Source organism: Lygodium microphyllum, chromosome 28, assembly GCF_053477565.2.
Source record: "Lygodium microphyllum isolate KBCC chromosome 28, Lygodium_microphyllum_v1.1.10, whole genome shotgun sequence".
Lineage (NCBI taxonomy): Eukaryota > Viridiplantae > Streptophyta > Polypodiopsida > Schizaeales > Lygodiaceae > Lygodium > Lygodium microphyllum.
Genome location: NC_141162.1, coordinates 99227585 through 99249031, shown reverse-complemented (window position 1 = coordinate 99249031; position 21447 = coordinate 99227585). Strand labels below are relative to the sequence as shown.

The following is a 21447-nucleotide window of genomic DNA, read 5'->3' as shown; positions in this document are numbered from 1 at the left end:
GTTCACTTGCTGAAATTCAAGCCCTAAATGTAATGGGAAGTAGCTCTTCAAATACATTACGGACAGCCTGATTTGTGTCTAAACTAGCAAGGGATAATTCTGATTTTTCATCAAAGAGTACATCCCTACTGACAAACACCTTTTTAGAGACAGGATCATAGAGTCTGTAGCCTTTGCTCTCACTACTATATCCTACAAAAATATATTTGACAGCCTTTTTATCCAACTTTTTCTCGAGTACTTGGGGAATGTGTGCATATGCAAGACACCCAAAGGTACGAAATTCCGAGCCTCAAAAGGTGTAATTATCTTTAATGGTTTGGTAGGGCATCTATTCAAAACATGGCAAGCACACATAACGGCTTCGTCAAGCTACCAAAGTTTACATGTCCCATGCAAGCATGCCATAACTCTGCCTGTATCATAGGAAGAGTAAGAGTGGATGTCAAGTACGTTGACTGATCAACTGAAAGAGCATCCAACTCATATAACCCATGACATAAAGTGCCAATCAAGACCAAAGTTATGTATTCTTTGTCTCTCACCATGCATCTGTCATCATTAAATGTGACCTGCAATCCACAACGTGCCAAAGTAGAAATAGATAGAAGATTTTTCTTTATACCGGGCATAAACAATGCATCCTATAAGCGGAGAATAGAGCCATCAATGGCTGTGAGCACAATCTCCCCAATATCTCTAACAGGGTATGATGCATTGTTGGCACACTGTACAGACTTGCCAACTTGAGCTGCATCAACAGAAGCAAATAAATCTCTGCGAGATGTGATGTGTCTAGAAGTATGATTGTAAAAAAACCAAGTGCCTACATCCTCATTAGAGCTAAATGCTCGATCAACCCAATAAGTGTCATAACTACATGTGTAAAAGCAGTATTCCTTGTCTGCAACAAAGGACGTGGACTTAGTAGCAGTCGAAGGAGCATAAGAAACAGACATTCCTGACTCCTTGGCGATGCGCTTTCTACACTCAGTGATGTAGTGGTGTGGCTTCTTGCAATAATGGCACTTACCCTTTCTGGCTTGCGTGTCCCCTTGTTTTTTACTTCCCTGTGAGGTGTCTGAAGTCCCAGAGCTCTGTGGAGCATTCTTTACTTAGCTGCCTTTGCCCTTTTGTCTAGGCATAAAAGCCTACTTAGAGGCTATGACATCCATACCACTATTTCTTGTTTGCTTCTTCTCTAGAAGCAAACTGACTAACTAAAGAAAGTAAATAGGTTGTGGGGCTATCCTCATTGTGAGATTTAGGGCAGTGTGGAAAGCCAAGTACGAAGGAGGTAATGAGTTCAATGTAGTAGATATTAGTTGTGCATCTGAATAGTACTCATCAACATTCATAAGTTGCTCATGCAAGTCCTGAATTTTGTTCAAGTGATCCTACATAGAATCACCCTCATCCATGTTTAATGTTTCTGGCTCTTTCTTTAAGAAAGAGATGCGAGTCTCATTCTTACTAGCAAACATCTGCTCCAAAGTTAGCCAAGCTTCTTGTGAAGAAGCTGCAGAAGGAATGTGAGGGATGATGTACTGTTGAGCTATCAATGCAATCAGCAACAAAGCCTGTGCATCCCGCGTATCCCATGCTTTTTGAGCTACTGATCTTTGGGGAAGTGGCTGCAGTGGAGCAGGCTGAACAAGCTGAGGTGCCTATTGTCCACGTCCTCTTGGAGGAGAAGTAGCTGGAGCCACAACTCTGAGCCTAACTTCTTCACCACTGACATAGTCCCAAAGATTTTTCGCAACGAGTACATTCTTCATCATGAAGGACCAAAGAGTCCCAAAGATTTTTCGCAACGAGTACATTCTTCATCATGAAGGACCAAAGTGAGTAATTGTTACCATCCAATCTGTCCTCCTTGGATACATAGTTAAAGACCACCTCCCTGATTTGCCACGATAATCAATGCCAAAAGAAGCAAAAGAGTGATGTCCAAGCTAGACCAACTTGGAAATCTCAAAATTTCCAGAAATTACAGCAAATAGCTTGCTGCAATTAGTACATTGAGGTACACTCTCTCAAAGCTGTCAGTAATGCACGCAATCCAAGGTGCATTCAGTGTTCAGCAATACTATATGAGCAAAAACCCCAAAATTTTTTGCCCCGAAATTGTCCAAAATAGTCTTATCATTGAGTGAGACTGCAATACATGTGTCAATGTCTTCAAAAAATTCAAAAGCCCAAAAAATTCTGATAAATTTGCCCAGAAATTTGCATCAACCGTGTCCCAGACCCGTACTCAAGGTTCTGTGCCTGTTCAGGCAGAAGCCCCTTTTTCGAGAGATGAATCTGGAATAACAATATATTTGAAGTAAAAAATTACCTTGTCCACAGGATATAGGGGCAGCTGTAGTTGTATGCAGTTGGCGTGATGGCACAGGCACTGCTGAGACGTGGCAAGGGCAGGTAACAGGCGCAGGTGCAGGTATAGGTGCAGGCGGTGCTTCCAGGCGAGCTGGCAGGTATAGGCGGCGCTACAGGTGGACGTGGCACCAGATGTGGGCGGCGCAGTTGGAAGAGGCGGAGGTGGAGTTGGAAGAGCTGAAGGCGGAACACCTAGGAGCAGGGCCAGGCGCAGGCGATGCATATCAGGTGCAGTATTGGCGGAAGGCTGGCGCAGCTGGTGCTGGCGCTGGTGGTGGAGGACGACCTAGTAGGAGGGCACAGACTGAGCGAGCAGGAGCAGGGCAGCTCCTAGAGCTGACAATGGACAGGGGGTAGCTCTGTACCGAATAGGGACTCCTGTGAGCTGAGCAAACCTGATCTGTGCAGAGCCTCAGTTCTGATATCAAATGTGAGATGGAGATAGGATTGAAGTTCAGCTCAAAGTGCAGTAGATAGTGTGAGAGTGAAGCAGACACCCAATGCAATAGTCTGAAAGAGTGTAATCTGAAAGTACAAGGTACAACCCTTAAACCTTAGAGTTATAGGGGGTGTTCACACCCAAACACGATAAGTGCCCGTAAGTGTGTGACATAAGCACATACGAAATAAGAGAATAAGTCTGGGGGAGAAAACCTCTTGTACCGAGAGTAAAAAGTGCCCCAGTGTCCTACTAATCACCGACACTCCTCTATGAGCATAGGCGTGAGTGGAAACCCAACAAAAAGGTCAAATCAAGGCATGACCATCATCGAATATGATTTTCATCTCCACTTTGTTAGTTCATGAAGCTTGCCACTCGAAATGTTCATGGCATTTGCTCTTGCAGCAAACAACATGACATATGGGGTGTTTTGCACGAGAATAAATGGGATGCTTGATGTGCTATTGAACACAAAAGTCATGGGATGTTGGAAAAAACTGTCAAATGTCATGGATTTTGATTATGTTATGCTGGGATTGCTACAATCCATTGTTCTGGTATCCTCATGATTGTTCTTGAGAGATTGTAACGAGTTCTTGTGAAAAATGATGTGTTTGGCTGTTTTTTGGTAATTGAAGTTATGGGGAATGGCGAGGTTTTATGGCTGATGGGTCTCTATGCACAGAATGATTCCTCCCTTCATCGTGATTTGTGGGCTTATTTAAAAGCACACCTGTCCCTTGGTTGAATGGGTGGCTTGATAATGGGTGACTTTAATATGTGCACTGTCTCTTTGCAGTCTACCTCTGAGCACTCACCAATGGATGCACCAGAATGTAGTGCTTGGGATGATTTTGCATTAGCTATTCTTATATAGGACCTCTGGCCTTGGCCTCTTGCCCATTTGCTGCAGGATTTATCTTTCCTTTTCAACAGCATATAGTGACATGGGGCCATTTGGATTGTATGTATATTATGCAGGATGATGCTTTCTTGTCAAAGATTCTAGAGACGAGGGTATTGTAGTAGTACGCATTGTCCAATCACTTTGTATTGCAGTTTGAGATGCTTAGCTAATCTATTGCTCCCTTTGCATACATTCTAGATAGGCTCCCTTTGTGTTTCAATTCCTCCTTTTTAAGTAATGCAATATTCAGTGGCTACATGGGACAATTGCTTGATAGGTTTTTGCATAACTTTCCATGTGTGGGCAGTGCCTCTTTTAAGTTGTTGGTACAAAATGTGCAAAGAGTTGCCAGGGCAGTATTGGATTCATCTTGCTGCTCTTTGCAGGCAGTGTATGCATGCTGTGGAGGAATTGCTGGCCTTGCTTTGTTCTTTGTTGCTTGAGTCTGTGCATGATGATTTCTTGGCTTCTATGCAATTGGCTGATCTTACTAAGAACTTTCAGCTACATTCTCATCAACTAGCTAAACTGAAAACCTCGGCCAAGGGTCTGCAGGATAACTCGTATCAGTCCCATAAATTATTTCGTGGTTTACATGCATCCCATGTTTGGGAGAACATGGTGAGATTACAATGGTCAGATGGTTACAAACCCTCAATCTGTTGTTCAAATGTGTAGACAATATTTTCAGGATCTCCTTGGTTTGATATAGACACATTCTGATTAGGTTACCCATGCTCATTTGGTATTTTTCTGCTTTGATCAAGGATCAGGTCACCTGAGACATTCCTGCTATTTTAGAGGCTGATATTGTGAGGATGAGGTTATGGATGCATTATTGGAATAACCTAGGGATAAAAGGCCTAGTTGGGGAAACTTATGCTGCATGTTTAGTAAAGCCATTGAAAGCCATGTGTGAGGAGGTTTTTGCTATTGGGCTAGTGCTTGTATCCTGGAAAGAAAGGGTTACCAAGTTGATTCCCAAAGTCTCGTCCCCTTAATGCTCAAACATTGGCAACTGATTTATTTGATGGGTACTATGTACAAGAAAGTCTTCCATATAGTAAGATATCAAGGCTCCCTAGGTTTAAGGGGGATCCCTACAATTGTAGGGTCTCTCAGAATGTCGTAAAAATTCTAAACCTAAAAAGTAGGGATGATGTTCTCAGAATAGTTAGTGTCAATAGTTTCTCCTAAATTTAGTTGTTTCTATTTTGGACCATTTTCAGAATTAAAAAGGAAAGTCTTAAAGAGGAGACAAGTTTGAAGACACTTTCCTTTCAAGCTTCCATGTTTCTGTCCAATCATGCAACTCCATGACGTATGGCAAGATATGTCAAGATATTTGTCATTCAGGCTTTCAAGTGTCCCTCCAATTAGCTCAGTCGATTTCATGCAGTAGGACACCGTCTTGGGTTACTCGACTTGCCCTCTTTGACTACCTCTTGCCGATAAAAAGAGTGGTGCCTCTCTCATTCTACATCCTTCGTAATCTTTTGTATTTGAAGTTTGGGACAATCATCTCCATCATCGTCTTCCATCTTCTCATCATAAAGTTTTTCAATTTCTATCTTCATGTACTGCTGTTTTTCTGGACAGCAGACTTGTAAATTCACTTTCAGCACTTCTTTTGGAGCATCTCCACTTCTCTTCTTCCACTTCGGGATCCTGAAGAAAGCCATGCCAATGCACTACACGTCAACTAAGAAGTAAAGGTAGATTTTTTTCTTAGTAATGAAATACATGTGAGCATTCTTGCATATGTATAGCTCTGGATGATCTGCAAGAGTGAGTAATACTTTTTCTCACTCGTATTTGTTGTGATTAAGCTCAGCACTTAGGGACTTGGGTTGAGCAGAAGTAGATTCCTTTTTTAGGACTTATTCTATATTTTGTGTCTATGGCCATAATCATTTCTAAATAATTTGTATCTTCAGCCTCATATGTTTTTCCTTCAATTTCTTTGGATAAATTAAGTAAAGGGAATAAGCTATATCTGAATCGTTTAGCATGCTACATTGTAGCGGGCATTTATACCAATTTATTGAGCTGTGTTGGTTGTTTGTCTTGCTTTGAAGCACCACTATGCTATGGTACATGCTTGGGCATTTCTACTTTTTCTGCTAGATGTAATGGAAGCCTTGAAATGATGCTCATATCACATACATTTCACACCCCAAATTTTAATTTAGTTGCATTATTGGCAATGTCTTTATCCAAACACATATCAAAATAACACTCACAAGAGCTTAGGTTGTGATTTGTCAGCTTTTAATTCAATGAACTAAAAGTAATCATTTGTGATTTATCACTAATGCAGTGGAATCCAAAAAGAGCTGTCATCCAGTTCGCCCATCAAGAAGTTGATTGCATCAGCATTGATTCAAATAAGCATGACCTACTTTAATTTGAAGAGAATACATAGGGTTGGTACACATGGTCTTCTAACTGTATGTTTTCTTGTTTGCAAATTTTCTATGTTTACAAAATTTTCTAATAGAGAAAAAACATCTGATGTCCTTGGGTTAGTGACTTAGAAAGGGGACTCTTCATGTGTTTGTATTGTCAGAATTGTCTAGACCAAACTCAACATCAATAATGTTGATTGGTCAACAAATCAGTGAAACAAATCAATGTTTGAAATAGTTCATGCAGAATTGGACAGCAAAGCTGATTGTGCTTGTTCTTCATTCCTCTTTCATCAAGCGCAGAAGTTAAATTGTATGCCATTGTTGGTGGTGTACCTCTTCACATTCTCTTAAGTAATGTCCAAATATCCATCCTAAAATTGTTCACCCTTTGGCCAACTTTCACCAAAATAAGAAAATGTCTTAGAAATATGATGTCAAGTATAAGGTATTGCTAGATATGATAAATCAGTACAAAAAAACATATTTAGAATAATCATCGCTCAATTCTATTGATGACAAAATACACAACTATTAATTCCTTTGATTCTCCCCCTTAATGATCAACTTGTTTCCTTTGAAGTTCCACTGTAGATTGAAGAACTCAAACTTAGCTTTGCCAAGTGGTTTGGTAAGGACACCAGCAACCTGTCCATCAGTTCAACAACACATAAGCTCAAATTTTTTCTTTGCTTGAACCTTCTCTCGAAAAAAATGATTGGGTATCTCAATCTTCTTGGTAGGAGTATGAAATATTGGACTTTTACCAAGGAGGATGCAATTTTGGTTATCACACACATAATCAAGTAGTGGCATATTTGAGATATGGTGACATAGAGGGGACAGCCCTCAGGATGGTCTTTCATGGCACATCAGAGACCATGGTTTTGACTTGGGGGACTGTAGCTTGAGTTAGAAGTAGAGGCCCAATATGTGGATATGAGGATTCATCATTAGCTACCATTTGAGCAAAATCCCTACTCTAGATTACTTGTAGGCATAGTGGAGCTAGGAACACTTTCACAAATGGAAGCTGATTGTTAGTACTATTGCCCAATACATTTGGACCCTAGGTGCATCCATGCTATAGACCTCTAGGATGTCCCTCATAGTCACATGCTAGGCCTCTATCTATGACCCATGCTATAGCCCCCTAGGTAGCCACCGTGGTTTCTACTATGCCGTGAAATACTATCCTGAGGGCTCTCTTCTAAGCCTCATGGGCTCTAGGGTAGTCCCATAGGCAATTTCTTTGTGTCTGTGGTGGATCGCTGCATTTCATGCTACTGGGTTGATGCCATATGCAAGCTAGGTGTGAATTGCTAGGCTCTATGAGCTACAAGCCATAGGAAGAGAGATCTCTTCCTAGGCTTGAAGCTGTAATGTAGCCTCCTCCTAATGTCACATAGGAACTCTGTGATTTCCTCTTTGTGCCAATGGGGGTTGTGCTCTGATCCTGCTCATCTTGATTCTCCTCCCTAGCCTAGTAGTGCAGCCAAAGGACACATCGCAAGCTCTATCGAGGAATGGATCTATCCACACCCACTGTCCTGGACCCCACTGTAATCTTTGTAGAGATCTTCTCTAGTAAGCCCAATATCTCCATCCATCAACCCGATAGGTAAAGACCGATCCAAGTTTGAGAGGTGCCTGTATCTATCTACCAATCTGGTGGAACTCCCTCCATCACCATCTCAATCATAACTCTAGCTCCCTTGAGCCCTGGTAGTCTCTATCTTTGAGCCTCTTGGGGAAGCTCTTGGAATGCAAACCAATCTCCCATTGATACAACAATCTATAAATAGAATCTCCCCCATGATAAGTACTTCCTCTATCGAAGAGTGTGGCCGAAGTCTAATCTCAAAAGGTGATTGAAGAGAAGAGGCTGCCTTCTCTTTTCTTCAGCTGTAGCGGGGGATAGCTCTGGTTAAGCCTTGGTAGTATAGATCTCTAGGCTGTAATAATAGTAGTTGTAAAGTTGACCGCAAAGCTCCTCCCTAAGTCCGTGGTCCTAGTCTCCTAAAAAATCCAGTGGATGCTAGACTGCCATGGTCCTCTATGTGCAAGTCTCATAGCCTGTGGCATCCCTATCAAAAGTTTCTTCCAGGGCTCCTCACCTAGAAGCAAACCCCTAACAATGAGCTTAGCCATCAAGGCTTTGCTCTGGTTGTCTAGATCTATGATCCCCAACCCTCCCGTGGATCTAGGCTGTATGATGACATCGCAAGCAACCTTTGCCCTGGCCAGCGGGCTCCCGTCTCCTCTAGACCAAATGAAGTTTCTCATAAGGTTCACCCAGCCAATGCATGATCTAGAGAATGCCCAAAAGACGTGATGTACCACATAGTCGCAAGAAGGACCTGGTTGGCGATCACTACTCTCATTGCTAGTGACAATCTCGCTAAGCTCCATTAAAGAAGCTTCTCTCTTATGCTCAAGAGGAGAGGTGCCAGTTGGTTGTTCTGAGGTATTGTCAATACCCACATGGCATCCAAGATATCTCATTGTGGTCACACGGGGAACATAGGTGAAATCCTCATGGGGTTGCTACTCCAGCTGCATAGTGTCACATACCCAAAATACATAGGTTTTGTGCCAATCAATTAAGGCACCTCCAGCCCTAAAAAATATCTCCATGGCCGATACAGAGGCCCTAAAGTTACTCTCATCCCTGTCTAGATAGACTGTTGTGTCATCAGCAAAGTCCACATCTAGAAGCTTCTCAAACTCAAGGATGGGTAACCTGATGCCTTTGATACTTGTAGATCTATCTGTCAAGAAGGAGCTCATGGCCTTTGCTACAAATAAGAACAAGAAGGGGGCTAGTAGGCAGTGCTGTGTAACTGATCTTTGAATGCTGAATCTGCCTCCTCATGCTCCGCTGGTCATAACTTGGCTATGAGGTAAGGAGTAAAGAGCTGCTATTCCCTTGACCCAATACTATGGAAATCCCATCCTCAGCATTGTACCCTATTAGGATTTCCAATCAATGCAGTTGTATGCCTTCTCAAACTTGAGAAGTAGCACGATAAGGTGCTGGTTCCTAGATTGAGCCAAAGTTGTGGACTCCTAGAAAATGAAGATGTTGTCCAAGATGCTACGCTTTTGGACACAACTTGCCTTTGTGGGGTGGATGATATTTGGCATCAATGGGGCTAATTTAAGATTGATCACCTTTGCAAGGATCTTATAGGCAGTTCCAAGCAAAGTAATTGTTCTTCACTGTGTGATCCCCAAATTGTCTCCACTTCCTCTAGGAACGAGGTCCATCAATCCTTTGGAAAGTCTCTCTGGCATGATCCTTGATGCCATAATCTCCAAGAAGGCTGAAATGAGGCCTACACTGATGACATCCTAATAGCTCAAAAAGGACTTATCTAGTGCGTCTTTTGCAAGACAATTGCATGAGGGTAGTGCCAGAAGTGCCTTCTGCACCTCTGCCTCTGCAAAATGGGCCATCAAGTATCTGCTCATCCTGTCTGTATCACCTTTTTTGTGCTTTGTCATACTCTCTCTCTATCCCTCTCATAGCTTGGGGACCTAGTAGTGGGTCCAAGTAAAGCTGTGTAGTACTATGTAGCCAATTGTCTCGCCTCCAAAGGGCCATGTGCAATGGATCCATTTGCTATTCTAAGTCTCCTAACACCCTATCTAGAGTTTTTGGGACCTGTGATGCAGAAAAAATCTCCATTAACCCTGTCACTAGATTGTGTCTAGAATGAAGCTCTTGCATGATTCTTGTACTCTGATCTGGCTTCCTTCATAGCATTGATCTCTGCTCTGGTGATGTGCATCCTCTCAGCTGTCCATCTACAGTCTGTCCGTTTCTCCTCTCCCCTTTGTAAGGCAGCCAATAAAGCTCTGGTTGATCTCTCCTCTAAAATGCCCTCTCCTCCTTGTGGCCTCCCCTTTGAAGAAGGAACTAATCTCCTATAGGCTTTCATCCAAGTCGCTAGCTGCTCGTTCAATAGAGCTCTGGAATCTTGACACCAGAGTGGGATCCTTTGGCTTTCTCAAAGAGAAGTAGATGAATAGATGAGTGGTCTGAGAGGGTTGTGCCATGTATGAGGCCTTTAGGTTGCCCCTACTGTAGGCTCAATCACCCACATAAAATTGGTCAATCCTAGAGAAAGTCATAGCTCCCGCTACCCTATCTCTCTTGGAGAATTGGAGCGATCCTCTAGACCTACCAAACTCTATTGTGAACCATGGGTCCTAGCCTGTGAGACTCCTCTTAGGCAACGTGTTTTCATCCTCTAATAGTTTCCCTATATCTTCCTCTTGTGTCCTTAAGAGCCTTCACCATATTAAAGTCACACCCCCTACTATCCAATGATCCACCTATGTTAGGAACTGACTTAGTCCAAAATTGTCTCTTATCTCGTTGGCCATTCGAGGCATAAATGACCAACAGACCATAAGTGGCTCCTCCACTCTCACTAAGACCTGCATAGCTCTCCATGGAATCGCAATACCCCAATCATGTACAAACTAGATCCACTACTCCCCAACACATATGCAAACTCTAGCCTGTTTTTCTGCATCTCCCATAGCTATTGCCCAATAAGTGTAACTATGTCCTAGGAATAGCTACCTAGAGCAATGGGATATCCTCTCTACCTCGAGGTGGTGCTCCTACAACTTCAGAAAATTAATTGTTGCTTGAAGTGTTCTCCTCCGAAGCCTTATACGTTCCATGAGCATATCCTCATGGAGTATGTCTTAGCCTCTTAGATCGGCGTGGCTTTGTTGCCCATGCCTATCTCTAGTGTCTCCTAGCATACACCCTCTCATGTGCCGTCTTTGCTATCTTTGCTATAGGGTGGAGTAGGGGGAAGTCCTTAGAGTATATGTCAGTCCTATGCCTCCTGCTTGCTCTCTTGTGTCTCGTCACCCTCCTCACCTTGTTGGATGTTAGGTACCCGAGACAAGATGAGCTCTGGGATCACCACTTCACGAGGTAGAAGTCTAGGGGGAGGGTATGCCAAAGTAGGGGAGATAAGAAATTCTCTAGGCTCAATTTGAAGAATTGGATATTTCTTTAAACATTTGCAACTGCCGCACATGTTAGCATTCTTGCTCCCATCACCATATCGGCAGATGAAGCAAGGAGTAGAATGCCAAAGAATCGCCCAAAGTCCTCCACGGATTGGCTTGTACAACAAGAATTGGGAAGTGGATCGTGATAGGATATCTAGGGAATCTATGGATAGACCCAAAGGAAGAGATTGTAAAGATGTTGTACCGTGGAACAATGTATAGAATCCCCTTAGCAAAGGCAACCAAAGAGCTGTTGACAAACTCACATGAAACCTCTACTGAGGTAAGGCGGATTGTGAATATGCCTTGGGCCATCAATACCACCTCTACTATGGGCTAGGTGCCCATATGAAAGGTGAAGCGAGGCCAATTTTTTAGCTATTCTCTGGATGGAGAGTAACCCATGAGCTGGTTGAAGACCACGGTCTTCTCTTTCTTTGCTTATCATTCCAAAACATTTGAGTAGGATTTCCACTCCAGATTACTCACAAGCAGAGTGGACTCAGGGATGTTGTCATAGGTGGGAGCTGATTGCCAATATCATAGATTGGTACATTTACCCTCATGATGTATACACAGCATAGACTCTTTGTAGTTGAAAACAGTCTTCCTCCTCCGATAGGGTGGTAAATCCCTGATTACAACTTAATTATAGTAGCAAACAATAAATGCAAATCTGAAAATACAAATTTACCTACTGGTCTTGGACAATGCACACCCGATTGGTCCCAAAATTGGTGCCCCTTCAAGTATTTCTTTAGCTTTATTGAAGAAAAAGTTGATTTACAATGGGATTCTTCCAATCCCTTTCGGTATTTCAACTCCCCTTACTGTCCAAAGTGACGCGCAAGTCTTCAATCTACTTTGCCCCTTGATTCGGGCACTCAATTGGCCTTCACCCGCTTTAATGGAGATGGAAAATGCTCCAAATTCAATGGCTAGCTAGTCCTCCACCTGAATTCAGCTGAAATTCACGTTGAGCCTTGTTGAATCTAAGTCTTGGAGCTTCCAATTTCTGGCATGCTTTCCAAGGCTGCTACTAAACCCTGGTTTCTGTTGTAAATTAGGATTTACAGCAAAGAAATTTGCAATTTCTCAGCCTCCAAGGGTCCAAATGCTGAGATCTTCGGAGCAAGGCTGTGAAATGGCTGGGAGATTAGAGGGAAAGCTATAGAGAGAGAAAATTCAGAGTTTTGTTACGAAGAATGATTTAAAATCAGTCAAGTGCAGCTGCTGCCCTGCCACAATAGCATGTAGATGCAAAGAACTGAAGAAAATCAGTCATTTATTACTGTTGCCCTATCTCAACAGCTTGTAGATGCTCTCTTCTACTGTTGATTGGTCTTCTTTTGCCCTTGGCTGCCTCAAAAGGTCCTCCAATGGCTGCAAATCAGACCAGTAGCCTCTTCTCTCTCTCTCTTGCAGACTGAATTTATAAAGATGCTTCTCTCTAGCCTCTAAAGACTTTTTTCAATCTTGCATAGGTATTTTTGACAAGTGGCAGCCTTCCCAAATGTTGTTTCCAGCATTTTTCATAATTAAATATTAATTTTCAGTCTTTAAATACTGAAAACTAATCTAATATTATTTCGGTGCCTTGAAAAATAATATGACTGGCCAATAATTAAATTAGCTAGGCAACTTCCATTCATGAGTGTCTCTGCGCCATCTTTGACCATCAAATTGGCGTTAGGTACCATTAAACACTATTTCTCTAGTGTCACCAACTGACACTTATGGCCAAATGGATGACCTAGGCCAACAATTGGCACTAGATACCACCAAGTACCTGTGCGGCATAACTTATATCGACTTTTGCCTTTGACATCCCATGATTTCTTCGGGTCCCAAGCTTGTAAATTTACTCTAACCCTAGTCACACCTCACGTGTGCAACATTTACTTAATCATGTGATTAGAAATTAATCCACATGTTATGTGAGGTTTCAAAAATACATGTCCTCATGATAGTGGCAAGGATTGTTTGAAACCGTACTTTGAAGAGAATTTACTCCCAATGCCTATTATTGTGGAGCAGCCCTAGGATGTACTGGTATTGGATCAGAGGTCTCCATTGCATGCATTTTTTGAAGACCGCTTGAGCAAACTGCTGGCCAATGAAAGGGGGGAATGCTGTTGTGAAGAGGGAAAGCAACTGTTATTCAGTGAAGGGTGGAGGGTTGGATCAGGAAAGAGAGTGATAGAGGATGGCAATGTGGACAGGAGTTGGAGGACTGTTGAGTCAGACAGTGTGCCAACAGCAAGTATAGGCAATGCAGGTAGGTGACCAGAGTAGGCAAAGATAGGGGTAGCGGCAGTAATAGACAGGGGGCAACAAGTATGAAAGGCAGCAGCAGGAAAAGAGAGGGTGGTAGGTGATGCAAAATCCAAGGCCGAAGCTAGGGTGAGGCACACATAGAAGAGCTATCAGGTGGTAGCAAAGGAAGTGGCAGTATCAGGAAGGTGGGATTAGCTGTTGGCAACAGTGGTGGCTTAATGAGGGGTTTTCTAGCTCATCATTCCTGTATGTCAGTGTCTTCTATGATCAGTATGATTTCCTCTTCATACCATTGTCGGTCTTTTATGATTAGTATGATTTCCTCCTTCCTAGCATTGTTATATAATTAATATGAGTTTGTTCTCCCTACCATTGTTACATTGGACTCCAGAATCTTTGGATGAATTGGTGCCAATAATTTTGTGGAAGGAACGGGGAAATCAGTTGGGTCAGATTGTGTCTTAGGAACATGTCGCTAGAAAGTTTCTAACTGAGGCTTCTTTTTCATGTGTCAAGAAACACACGATTGCTCTTGGATTAGCTCTCTTATTGGTGGTGTTTGGAGCAGGACCTCTGAGTGGATAATGTGAAAGCTTTTATGGAGGGAGAGATATCCCAAATCAATACAAATATTTAGGCCTGTTGGTGGAATTGCTTAAATTCTGCTAAAAAGTAAATGCCCTAACTCACTATTATTATCATGTTTGATTTCTTCTTGGAAAGATCTGCTGTCTTTTACTCATTGCACAGAATTCCAATTCTTTATGAGCTGAAATATTCGTTGAGTCTTGACTTTAGATTGTTGCATTGGCCAGTTAAATCATCTCTAGAAAAAACCCAATAGAATGGCATGGTTTAGGTCTAAATTTGATAAGAGATTTTGCTAGTTTCACCAGTCAAGACTCTTTTACTTTCATTGTCCACGACACTACTTCCACATACCCCTGAAATCACAGGTTCGTATGGTCTATGTTGGAGGAGAAAATTGGGCAGAATGTTCCTCTTTTTTAATTTTGAAAACTTTGTATTTGGTGAAATGGGATTTTCACCCATTCTAAGGGTTTTCAGCAGCTTTCAGCAAATGCAGTCTGTCATAACATGATAAACAATGGAAGATGGGTCACAAAAAAGGTTAAGAGAGTGTGGTCATGTGTAGATGGTTGTACAATATAGTGGGATAGACTACTATAGTTCTGCAAGTCAAAGATCCTATACTAGGACAAGGTTTTGTCTAGAGAGTTCTGATTGGAAAGCTTCCTACTGGTGATATGGTGCAGCAACTCGAGTTTGCTAATGGCCATTTTGTCTTCTCCCCCGAAGAAAAGAGGAATCTATTAAGAACACATCAGAGAGAAACTTGAGGTAAAATGCAAAGTACAAAAAATCTGTAAAGAGTAGCTAAGTACATCACAAATACAATGGTTGTGTGAATAACCAATCAGGTGGGCTATAACGCCAAACTATCCGAGGGACAGTATGAAAGAAAGTGCATGAGTCCCATATCTGCAAGAAGACCTCTCTTTTCTTTCCCATCCTCTCAGATTTGCCTTGCATTCGCTCCCATATCACTTGGAGAGAGTGGATGATCTCAATCAAAATCCTTCCTTGAGTCTCTAGGCTGTGGATACATCCTGAAGATCAGTAACATGGCTGCAACTTGTGGTCTAGATGCACTAGGCTATGAGGCTAGCAATCAGCTCTGATCTGTGACAGTGTCCTTGGGCTCACTGCACTTGGTAGTAATCTAGAGTGGGGATCATGCTCAGATGTTGTCCAATGATGATAAAATAAAAACTCCCCTAAATCTCCTCATAACCGCATGTTGGGCCTCTATCTGTGACTTAGGCTACAGCCCTCTAGGTTGCCACCATGGTCTCTGTATGCTATGGAATATCATTGTGAGGGCTCTTCTAACCTCGCGGGCTCTAATGCAGGCGGGCAGCCCTAGATGGCGATACACCCCTTCTCCATGGGTTCTTGCCCCCATCCCCCCCAGACCGCCTTGAGAGGCTTGTGATGGATTTGTGATTTGCATCAGCTCCAGCTAGTCAATTGAGTATGTGCACTTCATTGTAATCAGTCTTCTGAGTAATATAATTAGCCACATTTTACTTGCAAAAAAAAAAAACCTTTCAGGCTTTAGGGCAATCTCTGTGTCTCCTTTGGCCCGTTGCATCTTGCACATGCCACTATGTCAATGGCCATTGTGTCTTTTGCACTATTTATGTGGAAACTACGTCTTGTCTTTTTGTTTTCTGCCCAATTGCTGGATAGCGGTCGAATTTTATTTCCAGATCTTGGATGTTAGTGACTTTGAAAAGAAATACTACTAATTGAGCATGGGTAATGGGAAGCCTACCCCAAATTGACACTTGAAGCCACAATATTCTCTTTGTTTTTGGTTGTGTTAGATGGGGATTTGGCACATGTGGCATACTAGAAACGCTTTTATCTTTGACTTTGTCTCCAGAATTCATGGTCATATTGGTTCCATTAGTGGCTTATTGTTGCACTACTTGGCTTCTATGACATCAGCAGGGGTTGTTATCTGTGATCTGGTTGCTTCATGATTAGAGATTGTTCACATGAATTCAATGATTGTTCAAGAGTAGTGGTTCATGGTACTTCTGGTGTTGAAGGGCTTCAAAAAGAGGAAGGGGTTGATCCACATATAGTTACGATGGATGAATAGAACGATCCCCGTACCAATGTACAGACCACTACAAATGAAGTAATTTATGAGGACTTAGTTGACTACGTGCTGATCCCAAAGATCAGGTCCAAGTGTCCTCTTCTCGTGATATTTCATGGTCTTCCTGAAGAGGACCCTATGGTACACATCAAGGAATTTGACCTAGTATGTTATGCTAGTGGATTTTGATAATATACGCTACCTCTTGTGGTTCTCTAGTACATTTCGTCATGTGGCACCTAGCCTGGGCTGCAAATCCTAGGGGCCATTTGCTGGTAGGCAGTGTGAGCCAGGACCAGCAGTTGGTGTTCAGGTTGAGATGCATGACATGATCTTCATCATCAAGGTAGGTACTGTGGTCAGCTTGGATGCTTTGGCTATCCATCAGGTGCTAGAGCCCTCAGCGGAGTGCTCAGAGTTGTGGGAGATCATCAGGAGCCTTACAAGGTGACATTTTGAAGGCACATTGCTAGCTGATTTCTGGTAATGGTCGCGTTTCTGTGTACACTGACTCTGGCAGAGCACTGACATCTATCATCCATTCTGTCCACAACTGCTAGGACTAGGTGTAGGGTGATTCCCTGGCTCATCTCATCACCACTTCTTGCTCACTTGGAGTGGCCATGACCTGTTTTCCATGATGCAGGCTTGCAGCCCCTGGTGGGGGTATTTTCCTCCATGGCTTCTTGCCCCCGTACCCCCAAACTGCCTTGAGAAGCCTGTCTATTTGATTGTTTTGTGACCTTGAGTCAGCTCTAGCTAAACCATTGAGCACATGTTCTCCCTTATAACATTATGTGTCTGAGTAATATAATTAGCAGCATTTTTACAAGGGAAAAAAAATTCTCTTGCATGTCATGCAAAGCTTTTAGAATGGTATTTGTCTGTCGATTGCATTTTTAGTGAAGGTCTATTAGAGTTACTAAAGAATCATTGCTTACTCCAGTAATTGCACACCCATTTCAGCACCTGATTTTGATTTCCACTCGCACTCAAGACGTCGCCCACATGGAATGGAGTAAGGGACATTGTCACAAATCGTAGTTGATTGGCAGTATTATTTCCTAGTTAAATTGGGTTGCGAGATGTAGTCATGCCATAGATGTGCAGGCCTACATCTTGCAGAGACTCTCTAGGATTTGAACAAAGATTATTCACTCTTCAAGAGATGCAAGAGTGTATGAAGAGTTGGAGAGACTCATTTCTTTATCCTTGGAAAATTTGCACCTTCTTCCATTTGGAGTCTCACATGGTTTTTACGTTACAGAGTGTTTGATTGGCTGTTTACTCACCCCTTGTATTAGATTTCTCTCTCTTATAGTTGAGTAGTATTTTATCATATACATGGCTTTTTATAACTTCTCCTTGGGGAGATTTATAAGGTTTTCATCAATAGATTTGTATTTGTTTGGGTGAAAAAGTGCACACCCTTTTTTGAGGCCCTCTTATCATGTTTTCCAATACCATTATGCTACAATCTATGGACCTCACTTATATTGTGAGTTGGTAGTCTAATTTGCAAGTACTTTCACCCACTTGCGTGTTTTACAGATAAGTATTTGTATTAAGGCTCTGGTTTGTGACAAAACACATGACAATTTCAGGGGAAAGAGTTGGACTACTCAACACATTCAATGGAACCATCTCGGGCAGCTGTGGTGTGGCTTTGTGCAGGAATCGGTTCACTGATACTGCTTCCTCTTCACAGATTGGCGCAGTTGCTTGTCTATAGAAAGATACTCTCAGTTATAGGAATCAAAAAGGTTGATAATACATGACTGAAATTCATGCATTTTGTTGCTGGTGCTCGTCTTCTTTCCATGTTCATTTTCTCTTCAGTAGAGACATATCTGTGTGTTGCATGACAGCTCTCACTTTTCGTTGCAGGCTGGGATAAGTGGGGGTGGAAGCCTACCATCACATGTAGACAAGTTTTTTGAGGTGATTTATTGACTCCTCATCCAAGGTCTCTTTCTGAGAAGCAGGTTGAAACATTCTTTGAATATACCTTATTTAATGATTCTGAGCTCAATGGTGCTAAACTCCTTAGGTTTCTTTGTCACAGGCTATTGGCATGACTTTGCTGAATGGTTATGGCTTAACAGAAAGTTCACCTGTTATTGCTTCACGAAATGCAGAAAATAATGTATGTTGTCCATCCCAGGAAGAATCTATATAAATATTACAAGTATGGGTTACCATCAACCTCTATATGCAATCCCATGTTTACTAGGCTTTTTCATAACTTGTCAATTACATAATGCAATAACATACATTGGTAATGAATTAACCTATGAGACCATTAGTTACAATTGACTGTAGAATGATACAAGTGTATGGAAATAAACAATACAGAAAAATAATTCTAAATCAAAATGATGATAATAGAAAACCTAGCTGTAGTGTCACGGTACCTATAGCCTAGGCATATTGACTGACACAAGCCTGCACACCCCGATCCCCCTGGTTGTGGACTGCTACTGCTGCCTAACACTTGCAGAATCGCTGCCCAACACTGCTTGCCACATGCTCTGGCTTGTCGCCCAGCCCTGCTTGCTACCTGCTCCTCCTTGCTGCCCATCCTGCTTGTTGCCTTGCAATAGCCTGCCACCCAGTCATAGTCCGCTGCCCTGGCATACTCTTGCCCCTGCCAGTTCACAGCCTGCGTGCCTCGTACAACAGGCAACTGCCTCTGCAACTCTCCAGCCCCATCGTGCCCCTCAAACTGCCACTCCTTCACATGTATCCTCCGACCCCAGCTGCCACTACCTCACTTCCCCCTTTTGATCCCCCTGTTTCCATCTCCTATACTGCAGGCACATCACCAGCTACTCTTTCCCTTTGCAACAACATTCTTTCAGCTGGCTTATAGTCCTCAGATGAATGCATGCAATGGAAACCTCTGGTCCGACACTGGAGCACTCCAGTGAGAAACAGCTTCAGTTAGTCCGCCCACCAAGAAGGAATTGGAGGAGACCACAAGGTTGTGGGTCACTCCTCCTACAAAGCACAACTTTGAGACTTGCTTCATTTCATCATTTGCATCAGCACCTCATAGTTAGTAAAGATGGTGCTGATGGGGCAAGGCATCTTTATGGTTTGACTCACCTCAGTGAATGCAGTGCAAGAGCTCATCAACAGCTCGCCAATCGTATCCATCAGGGTGTCATTTATATGGTTTAGTGGCAGACTGAATTTATGGTCTTGAACTTTGCATATCATCACCACTTTTCTAGAAATCCCGTTACCCTCTTTGCTGCTCTTGCAGTTGAGTACCGCCAACTAGTAAAGGATTTCAGGCAACTGTTCAGAATTGTCCCCCCCCCCAACCCCCGACCCCCCGTCCCCCCACCTCACCCCCCACCCCCCGTCCCTCAGGACATCTTTTTGTTTGCTGATGTAGTGACGGGTGCAGGAGTATTGAAGGTATGCGTGGCAGTGGTGGACACAAAGAGAATCCCCAATCTTTCTAGAGATTAAGGCAGTAAGGTATTAGCAGCAGATCATAGTAGCAAGACAGCTTGAGCAGTGATTTCATTGCCGTGACTTTGGGCACTAGGCCTTTGAGTCCACACCCTTTAGGGCTAAGGCTATGCATTGAGTGAATACACAGATGGAGGATATGTTCCAAAACCAACCATCTCAGAGCGCCCCCTTCCAAAACCACCACCACCCACCCCCACCCCCACCCCCCAAACCCTCAATCTCCACCCAAAGGTAGTGACAAGCCCCACACACTCATCCTTCCCTCGATAGCAGTCAAGCTGCCCACCCCACTCTTGTACTGCCACTGTTGCTCAGGTAGTTAGGCCTACCTTTCCATGATATGCCCAAATTTGGTCTCACGGGAGCTCTATCCTTTCAGCTCGTGGACATACATGAGGGTTGCAAGTTAAAAGGGAGTCCACATTACCTCCATAGGTGGGGATATTGGGAATACACAAGTCTCTAAGTGGCAGGGCTCGCTTGTTGGCCCCTCCCAATGGTCCGAACTACTGCTTCCTTCTAGCTTCCCATTCTTGTGGATGGATGGAGTCTCAAGTGGAGGAGGTCCTGCAAGACCAAGTGTTTGAGCATGTCTCATAGTTGCTTGAAGAGTTAGGGCTGGAGTTACTTTTGGAGAAGTGGTCAAGATGCAAGATGAACATTTACTAGCAGGATTGGTGCAGAGTTTCCATGCCGCATGGGAGCCTTCCTATGGATGTGATCAAGTGGCCACTAAGCTAGGTTACCCTATATTATGAGGCATCTCATTTGGTAGCTTGGCTATTGGAGGTGCTCTTAGCAGCTTATTGAGCGAACATGTCACCATGCTACACCCATAGACCACCGTAGGGGACTTGGGCGTGACCCCTAAGCTGGTGACCACATGTCATTGCATATCACCAACTTCAATGCGACCCTGGTCTTCTTTGTTCATGGCTTTCATAACAGATCTTCCCATGTAAGCTCAACCCCGTCACGTTGCGTGCTACACCCCCTCGCCCCGTCTGTTTGTCATGATTTGCGGATTCAGCGCCATCGCATGGGCCACCCCCATCGCTAGGGCCACTGCCATCGCCTGCGCCCCATCCCCCTTGCCATCGCCAGGAACCCATCGCCACCGCCTGGCTTCTCCGTGCCGCCTTGCGCCCCCCCTTTACACCCCCCCCCCCCCCCCCACCCCAGTTGCACCCTCCCTCTGTAGTAGCACAACAGCGTGATAGGTAGATTCTCCCAGAAGGGACACGCAATGGAAACCTATGGTCAGAAGCCGGCGCACTCAGCGAGTGCCCCCCAGTCAAACACCTTGCGTGTAGTCCTCTCTGAGGAGCAGCTCTTAGCTGTCCGAGCTAAGGAGTTGGAGCTAATGGAAACAATGATTTATGGTCAGGTAGTAGGACATTCCCTAGCCAGGGCCCAACTTCGGGATTGGCTTCACTCCACGCTGCGCATCAGCATAGCGCAGATTGTGGAGGCGGTCCTATTGGGCCAAGGGACCTTCATGGTCTGGCTTAGCTCGGCAGATGCAACTCGCGAGTTACTCGCCAGCTCACCATATGTGTCCACAAAGGGGGTCATATACATGGTCCCTTGGTACAGTGGCTTTATTGTGGAGGCGTTTGCACTCCACAACAGGTTTCTTCGGCACCTGGTCACCCTTCTTTTCCCCAGCCTGGTGATTGAGTATCGCCAATTGGTGGAAGACTTTGGATGGCTCTTCGGCACTATCCTTCCCGCATCTTTTGCGGATGCAGTGATAGCAGCAGGAGTCCCAAAGGTACAAGTGGCAGTGAAAGAGGTCAAGAATATCCCATAG

The 21447-nt window shown here is 43.6% G+C and overlaps 1 protein-coding gene across 3 annotated transcripts in view; it reads left to right on the top strand.

Moving 5' to 3' along the window:
• The window catches only part of LOC148011792 (putative acyl-activating enzyme 16, chloroplastic), a 253538-nt gene that overhangs the window by 140687 nt on the left and 91404 nt on the right, over window positions 1-21447 (top strand). For all 3 annotated transcript variants that reach the window (XM_087670449.1, XM_087670448.1, XM_087670447.1), the window contains exons 9-12: window positions 6052-6157; window positions 17753-17911; window positions 18036-18089; window positions 18214-18294. In XM_087670449.1, the coding sequence (XP_087526575.1) occupies window positions 6052-6157; window positions 17753-17911; window positions 18036-18089; window positions 18214-18294 (400 nt within the window). The remainder of the gene's footprint in view (window positions 1-6051; window positions 6158-17752; window positions 17912-18035; window positions 18090-18213; window positions 18295-21447) is intronic.